General features: G+C 38.4%; 1 protein-coding gene across 1 annotated transcript; it reads left to right on the forward strand.

Annotated features, from left to right (window-relative positions):
* The first annotated feature begins 6,305 nt into the window (after positions 1 to 6,305).
* On the forward strand, positions 6,306 to 18,063 carry LOC131891674 (uncharacterized). The gene is made up of 12 exons (XM_059241303.1): positions 6,306 to 7,037; positions 7,294 to 7,360; positions 7,912 to 8,007; positions 9,556 to 9,698; positions 9,770 to 9,897; positions 9,972 to 10,026; positions 10,095 to 10,218; positions 11,300 to 11,401; positions 11,469 to 11,620; positions 15,248 to 15,358; positions 16,543 to 16,635; positions 17,899 to 18,063. Exons 1-12 carry the CDS (start codon positions 6,869 to 6,871, stop codon positions 17,931 to 17,933), a joined length of 1,275 nt encoding a protein of 424 aa, XP_059097286.1. The 5' UTR covers positions 6,306 to 6,868; the 3' UTR covers positions 17,934 to 18,063.
* The last annotated feature ends 522 nt before the right edge of the window (positions 18,064 to 18,585 follow it).

The following is an 18,585-nucleotide window of genomic DNA, read 5'->3' on the forward strand; positions in this document are numbered from 1 at the left end:
TCCATTTTCAGCTGATGGAAAGTGATGATAAAAATATGAGTAGAAAACCATCGATGGGTCAACGAAAGGATAGATCTCTACATAACTGATACACTTATGCTCAGAGTGAGTTAAATGGGTGGGATTTCATTATATCTTTACCTGTTTTGGCTCATTGTGATAAACAATACGCAGAAAGCTGTTCAGTATAACTTCTTACATCGCACGAAGAGTCATAGCAGAATATCGTTCATGAGGCACGTTTTTGTTGGAATATCCTCAACTCGGCGTCCTCTTGGAACAAAAAGGAAATGAGTGTTCTTCGTAAGAGACCACAAAAGTTCTAATAAGTAACTTATAAGCCCCAAACAGTCTCCAAGTACTCATTCATGCCTTCTAAAACCCGACCTGTCCACAAATGCAGCAAGGCCAAGAGAGCAAGTCTTGCAGATCCAGTTTTATAGTGGACGAATGACAGCTGAATCATTGTTCGTGAATGGTCCCTAAAATTTGTAGATTCTCTGCCTTCTGCTGCTCGGCTGGAGTAGCATTGTTCCGTGGTTCCAGTTGAAAAACCACAAAACAATCGGTTTTTATTAGTGATGGGGAGAGTCCGGCAGAAGCTGGACGCGAACGAGTCCTCTGATTCTTTAACTTTTTTTGCGCTTTGCTGAGTACGCTCTGATTTTTTTAACCTTTTGTCTGCCTCGTTGTGTCTGGACTCGAGTCTGGCGAAGGACTCGAGTCTTTCATCAGAGTCAGGTCAAGCAAAAAGGCTCGTTTTTTGAAATTGAAAGAAAAAAAATCGATAATAGTTTTGACGAGTCTGAAGTTAAGTCCTTTCAAAAAGACTTGAGTCCGGCCAGTTTCTCCCAAATCGAGTAAAAGACTCGATCGAACTCGGACACGGGTCCGGACTTGCTCCAGCATTAGTTTTTATCATTCTTTGTTCCCTTTCCAATGGTCTTTTCGACCAACTCGTACTTGTATGACCTCCTCATGACTTTGAGGCCTTGCCACAGAATGAACGTTCCGGCTGTCTAAAGGCCTTTAATGTCAACGTTTTGACATCATGATGAAAAACATGAGACTACTTCGAATGCTTGCGACATTCCCAATGTTCTGTTTTGTTGTCTTTTTTTTATTTTTCTTTCAAAGATCGTGGTTCTGTTCTGCATTTACAGTGGGCATGAACAAGAAGAACAACAGTTCCTCATGTGTTTAAAACATACTGGCAGGGAGACCCTTCTCTAAATCTTTAGATTGCTACCCGAGTAGTAGTGTGGTCCTTCGAATGAATCAGTTTATAGGGAAAGCTTTTTTACCGACGAAAAATTGATAAAACAGTTGCATTTGCATCACGTTTTGACAGTTTTACTCACTCCGGCTATCGTAATCATTACTAATTTGTATCTTAAACAAAACCTTGCCCTCATACCTATGTCCCTCCGTAACCTTCCTGGCAATTAGACTTGGCAATGTGATTCCTTCCGATGTAGCTTGATTTTTCAATAGGAATTAGAGGCAAATCTTATACAAAAAATTAGCATCAAATTTTGGTAAGAAAAAATATTCAACCGACGAGTTAACAGGGCTACCGACTCAAAACTCCTCAGACTTGTATGAACCTTTGTGTCGGTGGGCAAACAGGTTAAATACTAATTGTTGATTGTTCATGGAGCTCTGTATAACACCTAATTGTTCAAACATGATTTTTGCCCCGAAAAAGAGATGAGCCTCAAGCATTCATTTGTGAAGATGATTGAATCCTTCAAGTTATTCCAGGCATTTCTGTAAGCAAGTCATCTTTGCCAACATGTTGCAAAGAAAGCTAATGATGAGAGAGCGGCAAATGTATCTTTCTCATCTGTGGATGTCCAAATTAAATCTGTGTTATTGACGCGTTGTCACGATCGATGATGATCATTTACCAGATTAGGATTTGATTCATATCGTGCTAAGTCACCTCAAAAACATGGTGAAAACTTTGGTGATTGCAACGTCATGTTGTAGAAAAGTACGTTGTAATCTTTGGTTGGTGATTGGTTTTGACGAGCTTACTCAAAGACAGGCAAAAAAGAGAAAAAGATGTAGAACATCGGCTTCTCAACAAAGAGACAGACTTTGTGACATTGCATTTCTATCACTAAAGCGAACACAAAATTGGGAACTTGAAGTGCTCTTAAGCTCAAAAGCTGCTTTGCCGGTTCACTACATAGAAGTTGAAGGGTAAGAGGGGGGAGGGGTCAGTTAAAGGTCAAACATGAGGAAAGATGACGTATTTTAAAAATTATATTTGCTTCTTCATCGGCCACTTAAAATCTTGCATCCATTTCATATTTGATTAGAGTCCTCTGAAGCACTTAAAGTGCACTTAAATATACATTCAAGAACTTTCAAGATTTCGACATTTTCATTTCAAGAAACTACGCGTATTTGTTCGGTTCTTTTCAAAACGGTCAACTTTTGGATTAAAAAAAGCATCAATTTTAAGCTTCGTTTCACCCTCAAATTCAAAATTCATGAACTTGCATGGAGCGACTGCTTCACTATCACTTTTCGGAATAAAAGTGGACTCCAATGCACAATTTCATGGCTTTCTGACAAATGACTAAGGTTAAAACAGATTCCAATTGAATTGGTATATGTTCGATGCAAATCTTAATCTAGTATTTCATACCTGATTTTTTTTGCCATTCTGAAATATGTTTTATTTGCCATATTTTATTATTTTGACCTATAATCGATCTCTTTGATAGAGCTTAAATGCTTTCTTATTCTATTCTGATTTTTAAAATGTGCATCAAAAATCTGGAGAGTATAGTTGAAACATGCATAACGTGAGGAAATAATGTCTCGAGTGTACATCAAGTTGTTGTTTGCAATGACAATAATGCAGCCTTGGGCCATAGGAAAATTAGGAAACCCACAAGGAGCTCAGAAGAATAAACTCTGTGGAGTCTGGTCTTGAGGTATAAAAACACGTGGCCTCAATCCCTGGCCTAATGACTGCTAAGCTCTTTTTGGTTGCATTTTCACTGCCCATATGTTCCCGATGTAGACCGAATAAGTGCCGAAGTTTTTGATTGGGCAACGAGCGTAAGCATACAGGTAAATTGCAGGATTGAGATTAATTGGCAAAGATCGCTGAGTTTGCTTTGAAGTCGTCAACCAACGTCCAAAAAAATATGTTGCAATCCCGGAGGAAATCATTGGGAAATCCACCGTTCAAAAAGAAACGTCATGCTCTTCAAGTAGGTGCAGATCACAATTCGTTCCATTTTCACGAGAAATAATGGCCATGACTTGGCAGAAGTCGATTCTCCTAAGAAAAAAAACACGTCATATTGTGAGGATTGAAGTGGAACGAAACTCAGCACAATGGCGAACTTTCTGGAGGTGTTGCGATCACCAAATCTTTGATCACGTCAATGGCATTGGAGAGTTCGCCAATGAATGTGTTGATTTCCCCGCTTTGATTGATGATGACAAGGCAACAACTTACATTGTTTTATTCCTTATGTCATGCTTGGAAAGACCAAGAGAAAAGACATCCAATATATGAGCTTGCTCTTATACCAATTTTGATGACGATTTTCCTCATGTCAGTATGTAAGATGAATCAAACCAATAAGATTTGCTTGTATGAAATACTCGCACTAAGGACCAGAATGGACAATGAAGATCACTGTTGGAAGATGACTAGAATACGACTCAATGGACATGATATTTGAAAGGAATATGGCAAGAACAGATCGAACAGATACAATTGGGCACAGGGAGGGGATAAAACACTGAGTTATTGGAGAAAAGGTGCTGCTCCGGATTCGAAGAAATGTTTAGAACCATTAAAAGCACACGGATTCAACAATTGTAAATGTTATTGAATTCAATCAAGCCTCAATGACGCAGCTTTTAATCACTTTCAACAAAGGCTTCAAGAAAAGCCGAACAAAAGCTCATGTAGCTGACCAAGAGCAGGCCAAAAAAAATCGAGTTTTACGGAGTGCTTACCGATTGCTACATATCTTTAACCGCATTTCCTGAGAATATCAAACACGGACAGGACAAGATTTAAGGTAACTTTCAATAAAGTGAATGGCTCATGAGATACGAAACGTTCGTTTCTACTCACCGGCTACATACCTAGAAGTCCGTGATATGTCATTTCTTGTAAATATGAATTCTTCAAGCGTGACGTGAATTGAAGTGAGTATGTTTTAAGGGACAAAATATTGCATTTTAAGCTATTTTGCAAGGAAGGGAAATAAGATCTGTTACTTTTTGGATACAAAAAAAATCTGAATCAATTCTTTGCCAAAAATACTGTAACTTTATAATGTTAATCTCTATTCCGTGTACTACTTTGAAATTATAAGCCTACCAGTCACGTTGTTCGACTAGCAGAATATAATTCAATTCTTGATCAAGTTTATCTGGCCGGATGTTTTGTCAAATGGTTGATAAAAATTGAAATTTTAACTCTTAGGAGGAGGCGGACATCTCTGATAAAGTTAAGACAATAGCTAATATTTAATATATCTTCCAACAATGAATCTGCCATTTGGAGGTGCAATATGCTAACTGATCTTGCTAACTCTGTACAAGTCAATTGTTCAACCACATCTTGAATATGTTTCACCCATTTGGGCTCCATTGAGTTCAGGAAGGTTTGCAAAAGGTCGAGCAAGTCCAAAGATGTTTCACTAGGAACATCATAGGACTGAGAGAGCTCTCATATTGGGAGAGGCTAAAAAAGTTGGGACTGTACAGTGTTCAGAGAAGGTACGAAAGGTATCTGATACTGTACGTCTTCAGAAGCATCCATGAGCTTTGTCCCAACTCAGGGTTTAGGGTCAACTCTAGTGACTGTAGAGGCTAAATGTGCGTTTTGAGAGCACCTTCAAGCCTTCGAGAATCCAGGCTAGTTCGAACAATGAAGTCCACTTCTCTTCTTTCTCCGGACTCCTTCATTGTATAATTTGCTGACCTCAATCATTTGTAGGGAAAAAATAAACGATTCAAGGACTATTCAAGGAGTAGGCAAATCCGCCAACTCTAGCTTATTGGTCGGTCAGATAAAATATAAAAGTTATAACGTTTATTGCAAAGTTTAAATTCTAATATATTATAAAGTTTGATAAAAATGAATGAGATTTGAGTCTTTAACTTTTTGATTATTTTGTTAAATATCTAGCCTCTTTTGAATATTTAGTTTGATACTTTCCTAATAGTGAATTAAAAAGTATTCGAAGAGTTCACGATTAAAACTATTTTTTCCGGAGTCCCTAGATATAATGTTACATTACATGACAATAATAGCGAATAAGTATATTCTTGTATTGGTCAACCTAGATCACGGTCGCCATGTATTGGCCAACCTAGATCACGGTTGCAATGCATTACCTAGAAATAAAAACAACGGTTGGTCTCGGTGGTAAGTCGTAGACTCTTTTTTTATTCATAGCTAAACATGGCTTTATATACAGAGAAGAGCATGGCGCTTACGGCGCCTGTTCCAAGTCTGTCGCAACATGTTGGAGCATAGAGTCCCTCTTTGGGATCAGGGTGTGGTTCTCTCACGACGATGCTTTAGTTCGTATACATACTTTTGATACGTTTTTAAGCATATTCTTGCGCATATATTCTTCAGATTTTAGTTAAGCAAATGTGGTTTTCACCATGAACTTGACAGGAGAGAAGGGAGAAGAAATCAGTTCGATTTCACGGATTTATTTTTTAAACATTGAATGCCTTATTGTGGCAGAAATGAAATTTTTCAATTTTCATTTTTGATAATTGTTTGTTACACCGAAACTCACTTGAACATTGGTCTTTGATTTTTTTATTCAATACCATAAAGGGTAAACAGACTTTGAGTATTAGGGAAACTATTTTAGAAAATATGTTTTCTTTAACTCGATCTTGAAAAGAAGCAACGAATTCACTTGGAAGTAACTACGCACAGGATGTCTTGGGTCAAAAGCGTAAAATGGTATAGGAGGAATCAAAACAAGGTTTGGACTTCAGCAAAAAGAAACTTGAGACACACTAGAGGCTTCTTTTCAAGGCACTTGCATTTAAAGAAAACCAATAATTCACTTTATCGAGGTTTTTATTTTTGCAACCAGTCAAGTTTGCCGAAGGATCCGAATGATTCAGAATGTACAAATGGGTCCAGGGTCAATGAATTCAGTTTTGTTGCGATTCCGGTCGAAGTTATATGACGTGCACAAGAAAAGTCAGTTTTTCATGTTATATGTATTACTGGATAAGAAAGCGATTCGTTTCAGCTACTGGTTGAACGAGACAAGAGTTGAAAAAGATGGACTCATTTCAACGATTGTGAGCTTGTTGTAGGTCAAAGGAAAAACATTGTTTGGGAAATATTGACACCAGCTCAGCCGGAAAAGAAGGCAAATAAAAAAAACTGATTGACCACCGGGTCTCTTAATCTTCACCGAATATGTATTATTGAGAGTCGGTTTGCAACTTTTAAATCCAGATATCTCATGTCCTTAATGCTGCATAATGCTTACAAATGATATTGGAAAATAATGCGGCGGACCTTTAACGATGAATCTAACTAGAATCACTGCAGGAAAAAATGTTCGTTTCTGTCCAACATTTCTCATGTGCCCACCTTAATCTTAGTTGCTCAGATATTGCTAACAAGAGAAATGAAGGAACGATTCCCAGTCAATACTGCCTTGTAAATGTACCGGCAATTGCTCCCGCCGTCCCCTCATGATTGGATCTCTGCCAGAGCCAAAAGGTTGATTTGTCTCCATTCAATGGATTTCTCTTACGTCCATGCCTCAATCAGGGCATTTGAGGGTGGGTGAAAAGCTCGGTGGAAATTCAGTCGGCTGAACTCCTTCGATCTGAAATGATCTCTCGCCAAGAAATTTTCTGTCTTCTTTTGGCGGCCACTTGTCTGGTCAATGGCGAACCAGAGCCTCGAAGACGGGCCAAGCTTGTCTCTGGTTTGGAGAATGATCAACCTATTGGAAGCAATACGAACAATAACCAGACCGGTAGCTCCAGAGAAGGCAAAGGTAATCCTTTTTAGCGTATAAGAAAATCATATTTGCTTAGAATTTCGCAAGACGAGACTTTTTGCTTGACCTGACTCTAGTCCGGCAAAAAGTAAAAAAAAACCAAAGGACTCGTATGAGTCTAACTTTTGGCGGATTCGTCCCAACACTAGTAAGTTATGAAACAGCTTTTCGTTTTAAGGTGAGAAGGTGAGTATCAAGCTGTGAAGAGCTATTTTTGGATCACGATATGAGATCTTGTTCGATTTGCTTTTAGTGTTTTCACTCTTCAATGTTGTGCAATTCCGAAATGGTGGTTGTCGGAGTACCAGCACGATCAGCGGGTGAGGCTTCGAAACTTTGTATTTTTGCTGTTGACAAATTTTACAATTTTCTTTATCTGGGTAAGGTTCTTGCATTTTAAGGTAATGATCTGTCCTTGTTTTGGATGGTGAAAAATGGTTATTAATTAGCCTACCCATAACCTGAAAAATTACGTACATGTTCATGAAAGAGTGGATACATTCAAAAGCAAAATTTTCCACTACGAGTTGCTGAAATAATCTGATCATGATAAAATAGAAACATTTACAAACATAACATGAAATTGAGTGATATCAAGAAAGAACAAAATGCCTAAGAGTATCATCACATTAATTGAACCCTTCGGAAGCATTGATTTTCGAAAACATTTTAACGAGCTTACAATGTACGTAAAATCGTTCGTCTAGCAAATTACAATTTGATAAAAAATTGACTAGATTCCCTTCAATGTATCAACAAATCGTTTGGCTGCCTTTAAGAATCATACCATGATATTTCACTTGCTTACGGCAACGAAAAGGTTCTCAGTTGCATAACTGTCATCAATAATCTTGTTCAAAATTCGTTTCAGTGGAGGAACGGGATCCACCAATCGAAATGGAACTTGCTTTACCACGGACGAATGCACCAGCAGAGGAGGTTCGGCTTCAGGATCCTGCGCTGCTGGGTAAGAGTAAATTTTTATCATTTCAATCGGATTATCAAAAAAGTTAGCAGGCTCTCTAATGCTATGGAAGTCGCTTCCGAAATTATTGAGACGCTTTTCTCGACAGTTCTTTTTATCGTATGTAGACAAGAAGCTGAAGCCATGACTTTATCTGTGTGATAAGTACGCTTGTGCGACAAGCGACCTCTAGTGGGCAAAAATAGTGTCACACGGTTAGATATATTCTTTGGACTTTATTCTCAGTCAATGTGTGCAAATCCTTAACCTCCAAACTCCTTAATATATAGGGCCAAAAATATAACTCAAAATGAGATTGCAAATTAAGTTTTACGGAATTCTCTACTTGTTATGATTTGAAATTTAAAGATAACATTTTGGCGCAAGATACTAACTTGTCCGGTTTTTGGTTCCATCTAGTGATGGGCAACTAAAAATTCATTTGAAAACTTAGCCGTGGAACGTGTCGCATTTTCGCACCACTTGTTATCTCCATTATTCAATTTGAATGAGCATTTCAAGTATAATGGCCGATACAACCCCTGTAGAGTGTGTGATGTACTGAATAAAATTTGCTATCCTTAAACAGGGCAAGATTGCGAGTTTATTTAAAGGATATTTCAATAATTTTTCTTTTCTTTATTTATTTTATTTCATCTATTACCTAACATTAAGATAGATAACGATAACCAGGACATAGAGGCCGTTACACCTCATTTTTATTATTATCATATTGTTTATGCGATGTGTTAGACATCATTATGGTTGCAAAAGTAAAGGAAATGGTAAGTGTGGAGGTGTTCACCGCAAAGAAGACAGTTGCAGGTCACGGACAGACAAGGGTGAAATTCCTTTTTGGAGCATGTGACATAGCGATCTGTGTCTAAAGTCTTTCCTGAAGATGTTTCGTCGTCTGATTGGGTCAAGAGGGATATGAAAAATTGTACGGCTCCGCCAAAAATGTGAAGGAATGTCGGGCAAAAGAGTCGTTTCAAATGTCGCAATAGGTAGCTGATCGAAAAGAGTTAGTCAGAGACCAGAAAACCCTCGGCCAAACTTTAGGGTCGACACTCTGTTGACAGCAGTAATTTGAAGCCATGATCTGAGGACATAGGTTGAAGTGAGGAAGTAAATCATAGAGTTGTTGCAATGGATTGGAAGCCCAAGATACCGTTTGAGGTACAAAAACAAATACTTGAGGTATTTGTTTTTGTCCCGCCATCTAACCGTTAAAAAACGTTTTATTCCCAAATTCTAAGAGGAGAGGAATTACAGACTCTGCAGGTTATCAAGCATGCCCAAGAGACACAAACTTTGGTTCATCTCGTTGCTCTTAAGATTGACTTGCTCAATGGACTCTCATGTCATGTCAAACTGAGTACACAAAGTTAGTTCAAAAACGAGCCGTTAGAAAGTGCAAATCGTCCAGTGATGGGAAAAAATATATCATTTTGCACAGCTCGAACACTGCCAAGGGTGCATGAGGCGTGTGTGGCTTTTCACGTTTTAAAATGGAATAAATTAATAAAACCTCAACGTTCAACTCTTCAGATTTGGCGTGTGCTGTGTGTTTTTGGTGAGTAATTCCGGAGGCACAATCACTCAGAATTGTACATACGTCCGGAATCCGGACTTCCCCAATTCTTACGCCACAAGCTCTCAAATCTCGTACAACATTCAAAAATGCGACAGAAGTGAGTCTGCCCGAGATTGGTCTTGATCTAAGGGCCAATGTATAATAACAACCATTGGCTTGTACTTTTAGGTGTGTGCTCCCTCAGATTGGATTTTGAGACCTTCTCCATTCAAGGAACGGGCAACAGTTTAGAGGTGGACACTGCTCTTGTGCCTTTGGACCCCGGCGGTGTTTGTTTGGACACTTTTACCGTTTCTGTAAGCAAACGTGTTTAAAGTTTTCTTGGAGGTGTGTCAGACGTTGTGTCATTGATGGTCAATCTTAATTGTAGGTGAACACTGGTCAAAACATTCCCACCATTTGTGGACAAAACACTGGCCAACACAGTATGTGAATCGGTTGAGTAGACCTGAAGAGATAGAATTGATTTTAAGTGGTCTCTTTTTTGTTCTAGTGTACGTGGATATTGGCAATTTGGCTTCTGATACTGCTCAATTGAACTTTGCCTTCAGTGGATCCAGTAACAATCGTCAATGGGAGATCAAAGTCACGCAAATCCCTTGCAACACTCAAGGACAGTAAGTGGAGAGAACTAAAGCAGGCTTTTGGTCGTACATACTCTTGTCAAAGGATTCGTTCAAAATGCATGTACGTAGGCCTGATAACCACGCAACTTCATTGGCTTGTGTCAAGAGCTATTTTATAATCGGAAGCAGATATGTTAATGCCGGTAAAATCTAAAAGCCAAGTTCGGAGACAAGCTTGAAAGAAATGATTAAGACCAATAATTAAGTTCGTTGGAAAAGTTGCGCTCTACGTCCGGCCAAGGGTTGTTGAATTGACTCTCGAGAAATGGAAAGTAGCGCCCTCTAAGAACTGAACTTCGTGCGTCCTTTGGAACCTTTGACGGCAGTGCTTCTAGACGAATGCCGAAGAAAGCGACAAATTATTGTCAAATAGCTCAAGCACAAGTCTCAGCTGACTAGTTTGTCCCTTTGTATGGTGCGTCCTTGGGCAATCTCTTTCTTGATTCTTTCTTCCATCACATAACCAGCAGATGCCCGAGGCTGGCTTGGCAAATGCGGAAGCAAGGCTTGTTTGGCAGTAGGCTTGGAAGATAGTCTGAAATGATAGTTCCTGCGAAGAACAACCAATACATGCATTCTGGTAATATAAAAACTTATCCATAATTCCAATTGGAAGATGTTAGTATCTTCAATGTTTCAACAGAAGGCCCCATTTCAATGATTTTCAAGGACCAAGATAGAGCATCCTCTTTCAAAGCTCTTTAGGCTCTTAACCTCCGCAAGGGGCATCCTTGTTCTTGTTGTGATTAAATCTTGAAAGTCCAAACCTTGGTAAGCCGTTAGACAAATAACATAAAAAAATCCATTTTGAATTAATGCAATCTATGCTATGCAAATGTTAGAGAGATCTCTTAAAGAAGGCACATGCTTCCTACGTCAGAGTACATAACGTCCAGAAAAGAAAATTATCGCATGTAAAAAGTAGTTTATTAAGCAATCTTCCTTGCCTCTCCCTCTGCTGAGAGACAAGATATATCAAAGAAATGCCTTTCAGTGTAGAAATAGCTATTTGAACTTGCTATGTCCTAACTTGATCTTTAATACTTATTATTGAAACTTGACATCATTACAGTCCTAATGGATGTGGCTGCCTTCAGTATCTCACCGGTTTGACAGGTCGTCTCACCACCTTCAATTTCATGCCCACCAACGACAACCATTTGGCCAATCAAGAGTAAGTGAACCCCTTACCATTAGCCAAGATTCACCCTAAATGCCTTTGTTCACCCTCCACCCTGAAGATACTCAATCTGCATTCGTCAAGAGGCCGGATTTTGTTGCGTTGAGTATACTCCTTGTGCCGACATTGGTTCCTTCAGTTTGGATACGAATAAGATGCTTATGATGGCGAAGATCGAAACCGAATGCTCGGTTGACTATATTGGAATTGAGGGTGAGTCACATGGAGATCAGGCTAGAAAACTCTACCTGTTAGAATATAAAGTATTGCAGAAAAAGAAGATAACAAGAGGATATCATTGTTGTATGAACTTTTTGACGTTTATGGCAAGCTGCGGCAAGTTTCTTTGCGAGAGTCACAATTGACTTTTCACACTCAAGAATTTCGTAGTATGATGACTTACGCCTCACGAAACCTCTAAAAGTTGTGAAGGCGAACGTACGACCCATTTAGGACCCAAATCTCAAAACAAGTACGAGAAATAAATCGTCGGAACAAGCGATCCGTGAGACAGTTTTTAAGGCATTTCGAAATTATGAATTATGCTATTTGATTTTATTTTAAATGGCCAACAAGTCCCAAGTATTTTGTGCGCAGGCATTTGATTCTTAGGAAAAGAGCTGTTTTTAAGAGTTAAACTAAGTACTTTGCAATGTTGGAGGGATATCTTTTGATCACGTACTCAGAGATACATATAAACCAAACCAATGATAGTTAGCTCCCTAAGAGTTATGGGAAGGATGAATGGCCGAATGGAGAATGTTATTGAACCTACTTTAAGACCCAATTGTTCCTATGTAAACTCCAATCTTACTCCAAGCAAATTCTAGTTCCTATACTGTTGCAGTATACTTTTATACTCATCTAAGGAACAAGAAAATGATTTGACAACCAAGCTCAATCAGTAGACTAATATTGCCCCAAAGCCTTGGAGAAATTGCTGATTTGGGCGTTACGTAAAATAATGAGAGGGCCACAATAACCGTTAACCTTTCCCCATGTTGCTTAGATCGTTCAAACATCCGTAACTGTCAAACATGTCAAGTATCCGCTTGAATGTATTTTAGATCATAGCTAGTGTCGAAACATTTTTGCCCAGAAGTATACAGGGGTAGCCCAAAGTTCGAGGGCAAAAGTGTCGGTTATCAATAGGGCGGGTAAAAACATTGCACTAAAAACGACCAAATATTTAAATTATGTCTAATCGAAAAAGCTGCAAATATTTAAAAAAAAAGCATTTTTTTTTAATGCGTAAACTTACAAGTAGGACTTCGCATTTCTGTCATTGGAAATGTACATTTGCCTTTGAGTTTGGTCTGATAGTATTTTTTTTGCTTCATTTGCGTACTCAAGTTCTCGAGATGGAGAACAAAATATCACTCCAGTGAGACTAGATTATTAGCTTCCTCAGGATGGGGTTGATTTGACCTAAGACGAAGCAAGTGAATCAAGCTTGCCAAATAGATTTTGCACCAATCAGTCAATGTTCAACTCTTCCTCTTGTTTGAGGGTCACTTGGAGTTGTTTCCAGGAATTCTCCTACATTCTTAAACAAATATGAATATTTCTCTTTTTTCAATAATGGTCCTCCTAATTCCTCAGGCACATTCTGAAATTTCTGAAAACTCTGGGAAACTCTAAAGACTAAATTCTATGTTGCTGCCTAAGCTGCAGCGGGTTTCATCACAAAACACCCGGTTAATAGTGCAGCCATCAACCTGCCATAGAAGAAAATTCCACTCAATCAAACTTACTCCAGTTGGTATTGTACATGGATGGCCCAGCTGCAGTAAAAAAGCACAACAAAACTCATAATTACCCTTCTTCCTAATCAGTTGAATGGTCATCCCTCTCAATGAACCCACCATATTTCTCCTGGACGCAATGATGTTTTCAATTAGGTACCATACCACTTTAGAGTTGGACCAAAAATCTACTAATTCAAGTTTTTGGTTCCTTGAATCGCCAAAAATCTGATAAAATTGTGCAAAATATTACCCACTGGATTGAAAATGTCTAAATATTTACTTTTTGAGAAAATGGCCAAAATATTTAGAAAAATATTTTTTATTGAAATCAAATGTATTTACCCTCTCTAGTTATCAATCAAAAACCGCATTCAAATTTTGGGTCACTTTTTGCTTCCCATTCATTAAAGCAACAGCTAGCCTTGTTTATTTTCAAGTTTTGAAACATTCTGAAAAAATGTCTATAAAGCTGTGGCCATAAAGTCTTTTTGGTGTCAGGAATTTGATTACAAATGTAATCAGAGCTTGGTGCTTGTAAGGATTGACCCCCAAAAAGTCAACCAAGGTCAAAACGGACGCCTGTTATGACGTCACCATGGGAGGAAATCCCCATGGAGACAGCCCGTGCCTTTCTACTAGATGCTCTTGCCAGACATCTCAAGAAAATTATACCTTCATACCCAAGGTAGTAACATCGAATAACAACGTAAAAGGGTTTCCTTCCCATTGAAGTTTGCTATATTTCTTAAAGGAAAACATTTTCTTATGATAACCTAATTCATGAATATTATGAATTTTGTGTGCCCACGAACTTTGTGCCAATCCTGTATTTCGAGATTGCGTGCATGTTCATTATCTCAGCTATTACGAGAGAAAGGCAAATGAGGAGGGAGAACTTTGCTATACAGCTAATGAGAGCTCTGAAAGACCATCTTATCAAAGTCATAGAGGCCGCATATGTCACCCGAAAAAATCCCCCTCTCAATATTTAACATCATGCATTTCAATATTTAACATGCCTTCAAATATTATCTACGTTAAAAATATGGTTCGACAGTCATCCTACAATGTTGTGGAACTCCAGTTGTCGGCATTTAAACGCAACCCCCTATTTTGTTATTAATTATTTTTTTTATAATCTTTATTGCGACTCTTGGTCATGTCATGGCGTAAAAGTAACTATAAAATAAAATCTGATGTATAAACATCATACAAAGAAATAAAACAAGAAAAATGTCAGGATGGTAAAGGCAATAAAATAGTTGACTAGAAAGTGATATCACAATGAGAATGACTAGAATTGGTTCAATGCACATGAAAAAAGGTAAGAGGTGAGTTACAGATAGTACAAAGGCAGGTAGGTAGAGGTAAGTGATGAAAATCTTGGTTATTGCAGTAGAGTGGATGGGCCAGATTGAACAGATCCTTTGTCAACTCCCGTCGCTGATGGTATTTTTTTTATTATTTCCTACATTTAATCATCATTTATCAATCAACGAGAACTTTCTGTGGCCAGAAAAACAAAATCAATTCTTTAGGCCCAACAGGGACTTTTGAACAGTTGACCTTCCAAAATCATAGAGGTTGCGTGAACATCGTTCTCTCTTTGCCTTTAAAGTCAATTTTTCGAAATAGTCGCCAGTCCAAAAACTTTGGGTGCTTTCACAAGATTGATCTCCTGGAATCCAGGATCACAATGAACAGGACGATTCCCCGCTAGTAGTATATTGACTAAAGGGAAATGATGATAATCTGGACATCCAGAGTGACAGCAATTTTACCTTGGCATGCAAAGGTCTAGGAGTCTTCCCCATAAGATATCTAGTAGGTCTTGCTACAACCGAGGCAGAGCTTTACCCAAGGAACCCGCCCTTTTTGTCCTTCAAAGGGTACCCGTATTTGGTTTCTACACAGTTTGAACATTACGTATACTCCTTCTTGATTTTTGGGGGTCCTTCAGATATTTCTATCAATCTAGAAGGCCCCTATTTCAATCTGATGGAACTTATTCCAGATCATTCGAAAGTGAACTCCGTGAGGGGTGGATGTCGTTTGCTTAAATGGATTAATTGTTTTTGATGTTTTTTTTTAGGAGGACAAGGGACGTGTTCTGGAAGTGCTAATCCAACCGCTGGCGTTAATAAATTTTGTGGCGACAAATTCAACAGTCTTTCCAAGCAAATGTTCGATGCTCCAGTTTGTGGTAAGCTTTCTTAATCTACGAATACCACGATATGTAAACAAAATGTTACCAATATAGCAGAGTATGAATTCCCTTTAAATCAATTAGCTTTGCTCACATTTCCGAACACTAAATATTATTATGACAATGGTTGAGCCAATCAATTGTTTGATTGCGCCCCCTTATTCATTCATATTTTCGAAGAATCGTTACTTGTCATGGGAAAGAAATCCCCGACAGATCAAGGAGAAAACTTGTAACTCTCAACTAACTTTTGATTTATATCATATCTGATTAACCAACGCCTTCGAGTTGGCAGATCTGGCCAGCCCTTGAAACAAGGTTTGATAATAAATTTTGGTCGGAACCTTGTCCAAGTCTTACTTAAATCTTTGCATCGGGATCCAACAAGCCTAGATTCACAAGGGCTTGAAAATCTACACAATCAGATAACTTGAGCACCTTTTGTTTTCTGTATAATCCCAAACTATCTCATCTCTGGCAATAAAAAAGCTCTCTCCTTCATTTCTTCAATGTTCCTTTTCAAAGCCTTCCTGGACTTTAAGAAAATCTACAAGGTCAAACTTAATCATGTAAACAAACAACTTAATAATACTCACAGTGAGAGACAGTCACAAGGGAGCTACTTTTCTCCCTCCCCTTTTAAAGATAAGGACCATTATTTGCAACGTCAGACAGCCCAAACAAATGAGGAAAAGGCACGGTAGATTGCCAAATAAACTACTAGTGACGTGCCTTGAAAGCGATTTCTTTTCCGGACATTATGTGACCCAGGTCACTAACTAAACATAAGATTTTGAAAATAATAGCCCAAAAACAACACAAACGCATAATAATTCAATAAAGAGGAATCAGCCCACTCAGTCGGCCCTTCATTTGTCAGGGGCTGATTCACCAAGCGCCCTCTGAAGTGCGGAACGTAAACCATAATTCGTGCAGCGTAAGGGGGCTAAAGGAACAACATAAGCTTTTCTCCACATATGTCCTTAAGTCGTTTAGTGCAGGTTAGAGTTTTTACTAAGTCCTCTTTTACCTCAAAGTTGGGACCTAAAACAACTTACATCTTCCCAAAGGAAACAAAGAGAGAGAGAGGCGAACCCCTAGGTAGACTTGCCTAAAATTTCGTTTGAAACTAATTCATCAATAAATCCGATGCTAAGTCTCCAATCTTGGCTGCGTTTCAGATTGCACCGCACCATTCCGAGTGGACATCTTCACGGACGATGACGTGGACGTGGGAGACATGGGAGCAACGGCCAATACAAAACCCTCGCGAGGTAACATAGTCTCTACTTAATCGTGTTTCAGCCACACCTGGAGGATAATCAATCTTGAGTGTTTTGTTTCTGAGGTTCATTTCATTCCGCTTGACAAGTGAGGCGTATAGAAACAGCTGACGCCATTCCATGAGAAAACAGAAAGACAACATGTCCAGCCAAGCTGCATCATGCATGCATTAAATTTTGACATTTATTTTAATTAACCGGTTTATCTAAGAGAACAGCATTCTGGTATTGAGCCAAGATGCTTGTGCGGTCACCAAACTATACCAAACATGACATTTTACAATCTTCGAAATCACTTGATCATTGCAAATTTAATGGACTGATGGTGCGAGTTGACTTTGATGTTCGTCTCAATTTTCCATCCGTAAACTGTCCCAAATCAGGGTGCCCAGCAACATTTTTCATCCGTTTCCTTCACTTTACTTGCCCTATTGATCGATGCTTCATAAATCAAAAAACACTTATTAGTACTCTGATAATAATGTACGCTATGGTTTGATGTACAATGCGGTTCAGTAATTCTGTCAGTCACAATTTTGCACATTGGTGCACGTCAGGAATTAATGGCAGATACAAAAGTTATTGTCAATTAACAAGGGACTAAGCACGGAGGAGAGAAAATATGCTCCTTGTGGCGTGTGCTAAGTTAATATCGAATATGCACGACCACACGGAAGGTACTATAATTTAATGAATTTCATGGGTATACTGTTTCATTTCAAGAGTCCACCCGTATTGTTCCAATTTTAGCCCTTTTCAGCATATGTTATATCGCTCCACAAGCACTAGGTCATTTTTCAAGTACCCTTGATTTTGGGTTCATTAAAGCAAAAAAAATGTTTTGTCTTCATGTAAAATGGATAACTCTATCAAAGTCACTTGGTCTATCCTATCAGCAAAAGCAAGTCAAGCTAGTGAGGAAATAAGTCTTTCATTCATTGGAAAAGGATTAATTGATACGGCAATCTGGGCACATACCAAGTAAGAGGGTCGAATTTTCATTGATAGCTTCGAGGTGAAATATTTATCTTTAAATTCAGCAAAGGGAGGCTTCCCTTTTTAAGTCGTGTATTCATTTTTTTAAACCTTAAGATTCGATTCCTTCCGGAAAAATTCAATTTGGTACATATAGCAAGATTTGAATTTGGTCAACATATATTTCTTGTAAGCCTTAATTTACTGATTTTTTTGTGAGGATTGATAACTATGTTAGCAGTATAGTTCATAATGAATAACACTTTTCATTCTTTTCAGGCGTGTGTTTGGAATATCGTCAAATTCCTTGTTAGTTGGAGCAAAGGACAATTTTCAACCGGTCATTGAAGTCTAAGGCATGAGATATGACAAAGAGCACGCATAGTCAGTGGATTCATTATCAATTTGTTTGATTTTAATTACAATAAAAAACTTCGAGGTTACATTCTAGAACTGGTCTTTTTATTCCTCGGCTGAGGCATTCTAGATATATTCAGCTAATGCCTTTCGCTTCTACGTATACCACAAAAAATGATAAGTGCTTGCTTTCACCGGAATTGTGAAATCATGAAAAATCAGGACAAATAGCCCAATCAAGTCTAGGTAAACTAAAAATATGACCGCATATTTCAACGTTCAAAGCAGACAAGCTCAGATATAGAATTTGAAAAAACAGGCAAGATGCTAGACATTATTGTAAAATGGTTGGTGAGGCTAAGCCAACGAATTTCAGAGACATTTCATTGCAGAGCAATCAAGACAAGTCGAATTCTTTTTGCTACATAAAGAGAAATAATGAAATTCTAAGCAATGACATGTGGGTCAACGTTTTTGAAGATAATGTAGGTAAAGATATTGAGCGGGTTTCTGTCACAAAGTTTGCCTAACAATTTTGGAAATGTTTGGTATTTGACAAACAGTTCATCTCTGAGCCGTCTACACGTGAAATTACCGGATCAAAACGGT

Source organism: Tigriopus californicus, chromosome 12 (genome assembly GCF_007210705.1).
Source record: "Tigriopus californicus strain San Diego chromosome 12, Tcal_SD_v2.1, whole genome shotgun sequence".
Taxonomy (NCBI): Eukaryota; Metazoa; Arthropoda; class Copepoda; order Harpacticoida; family Harpacticidae; genus Tigriopus; species Tigriopus californicus.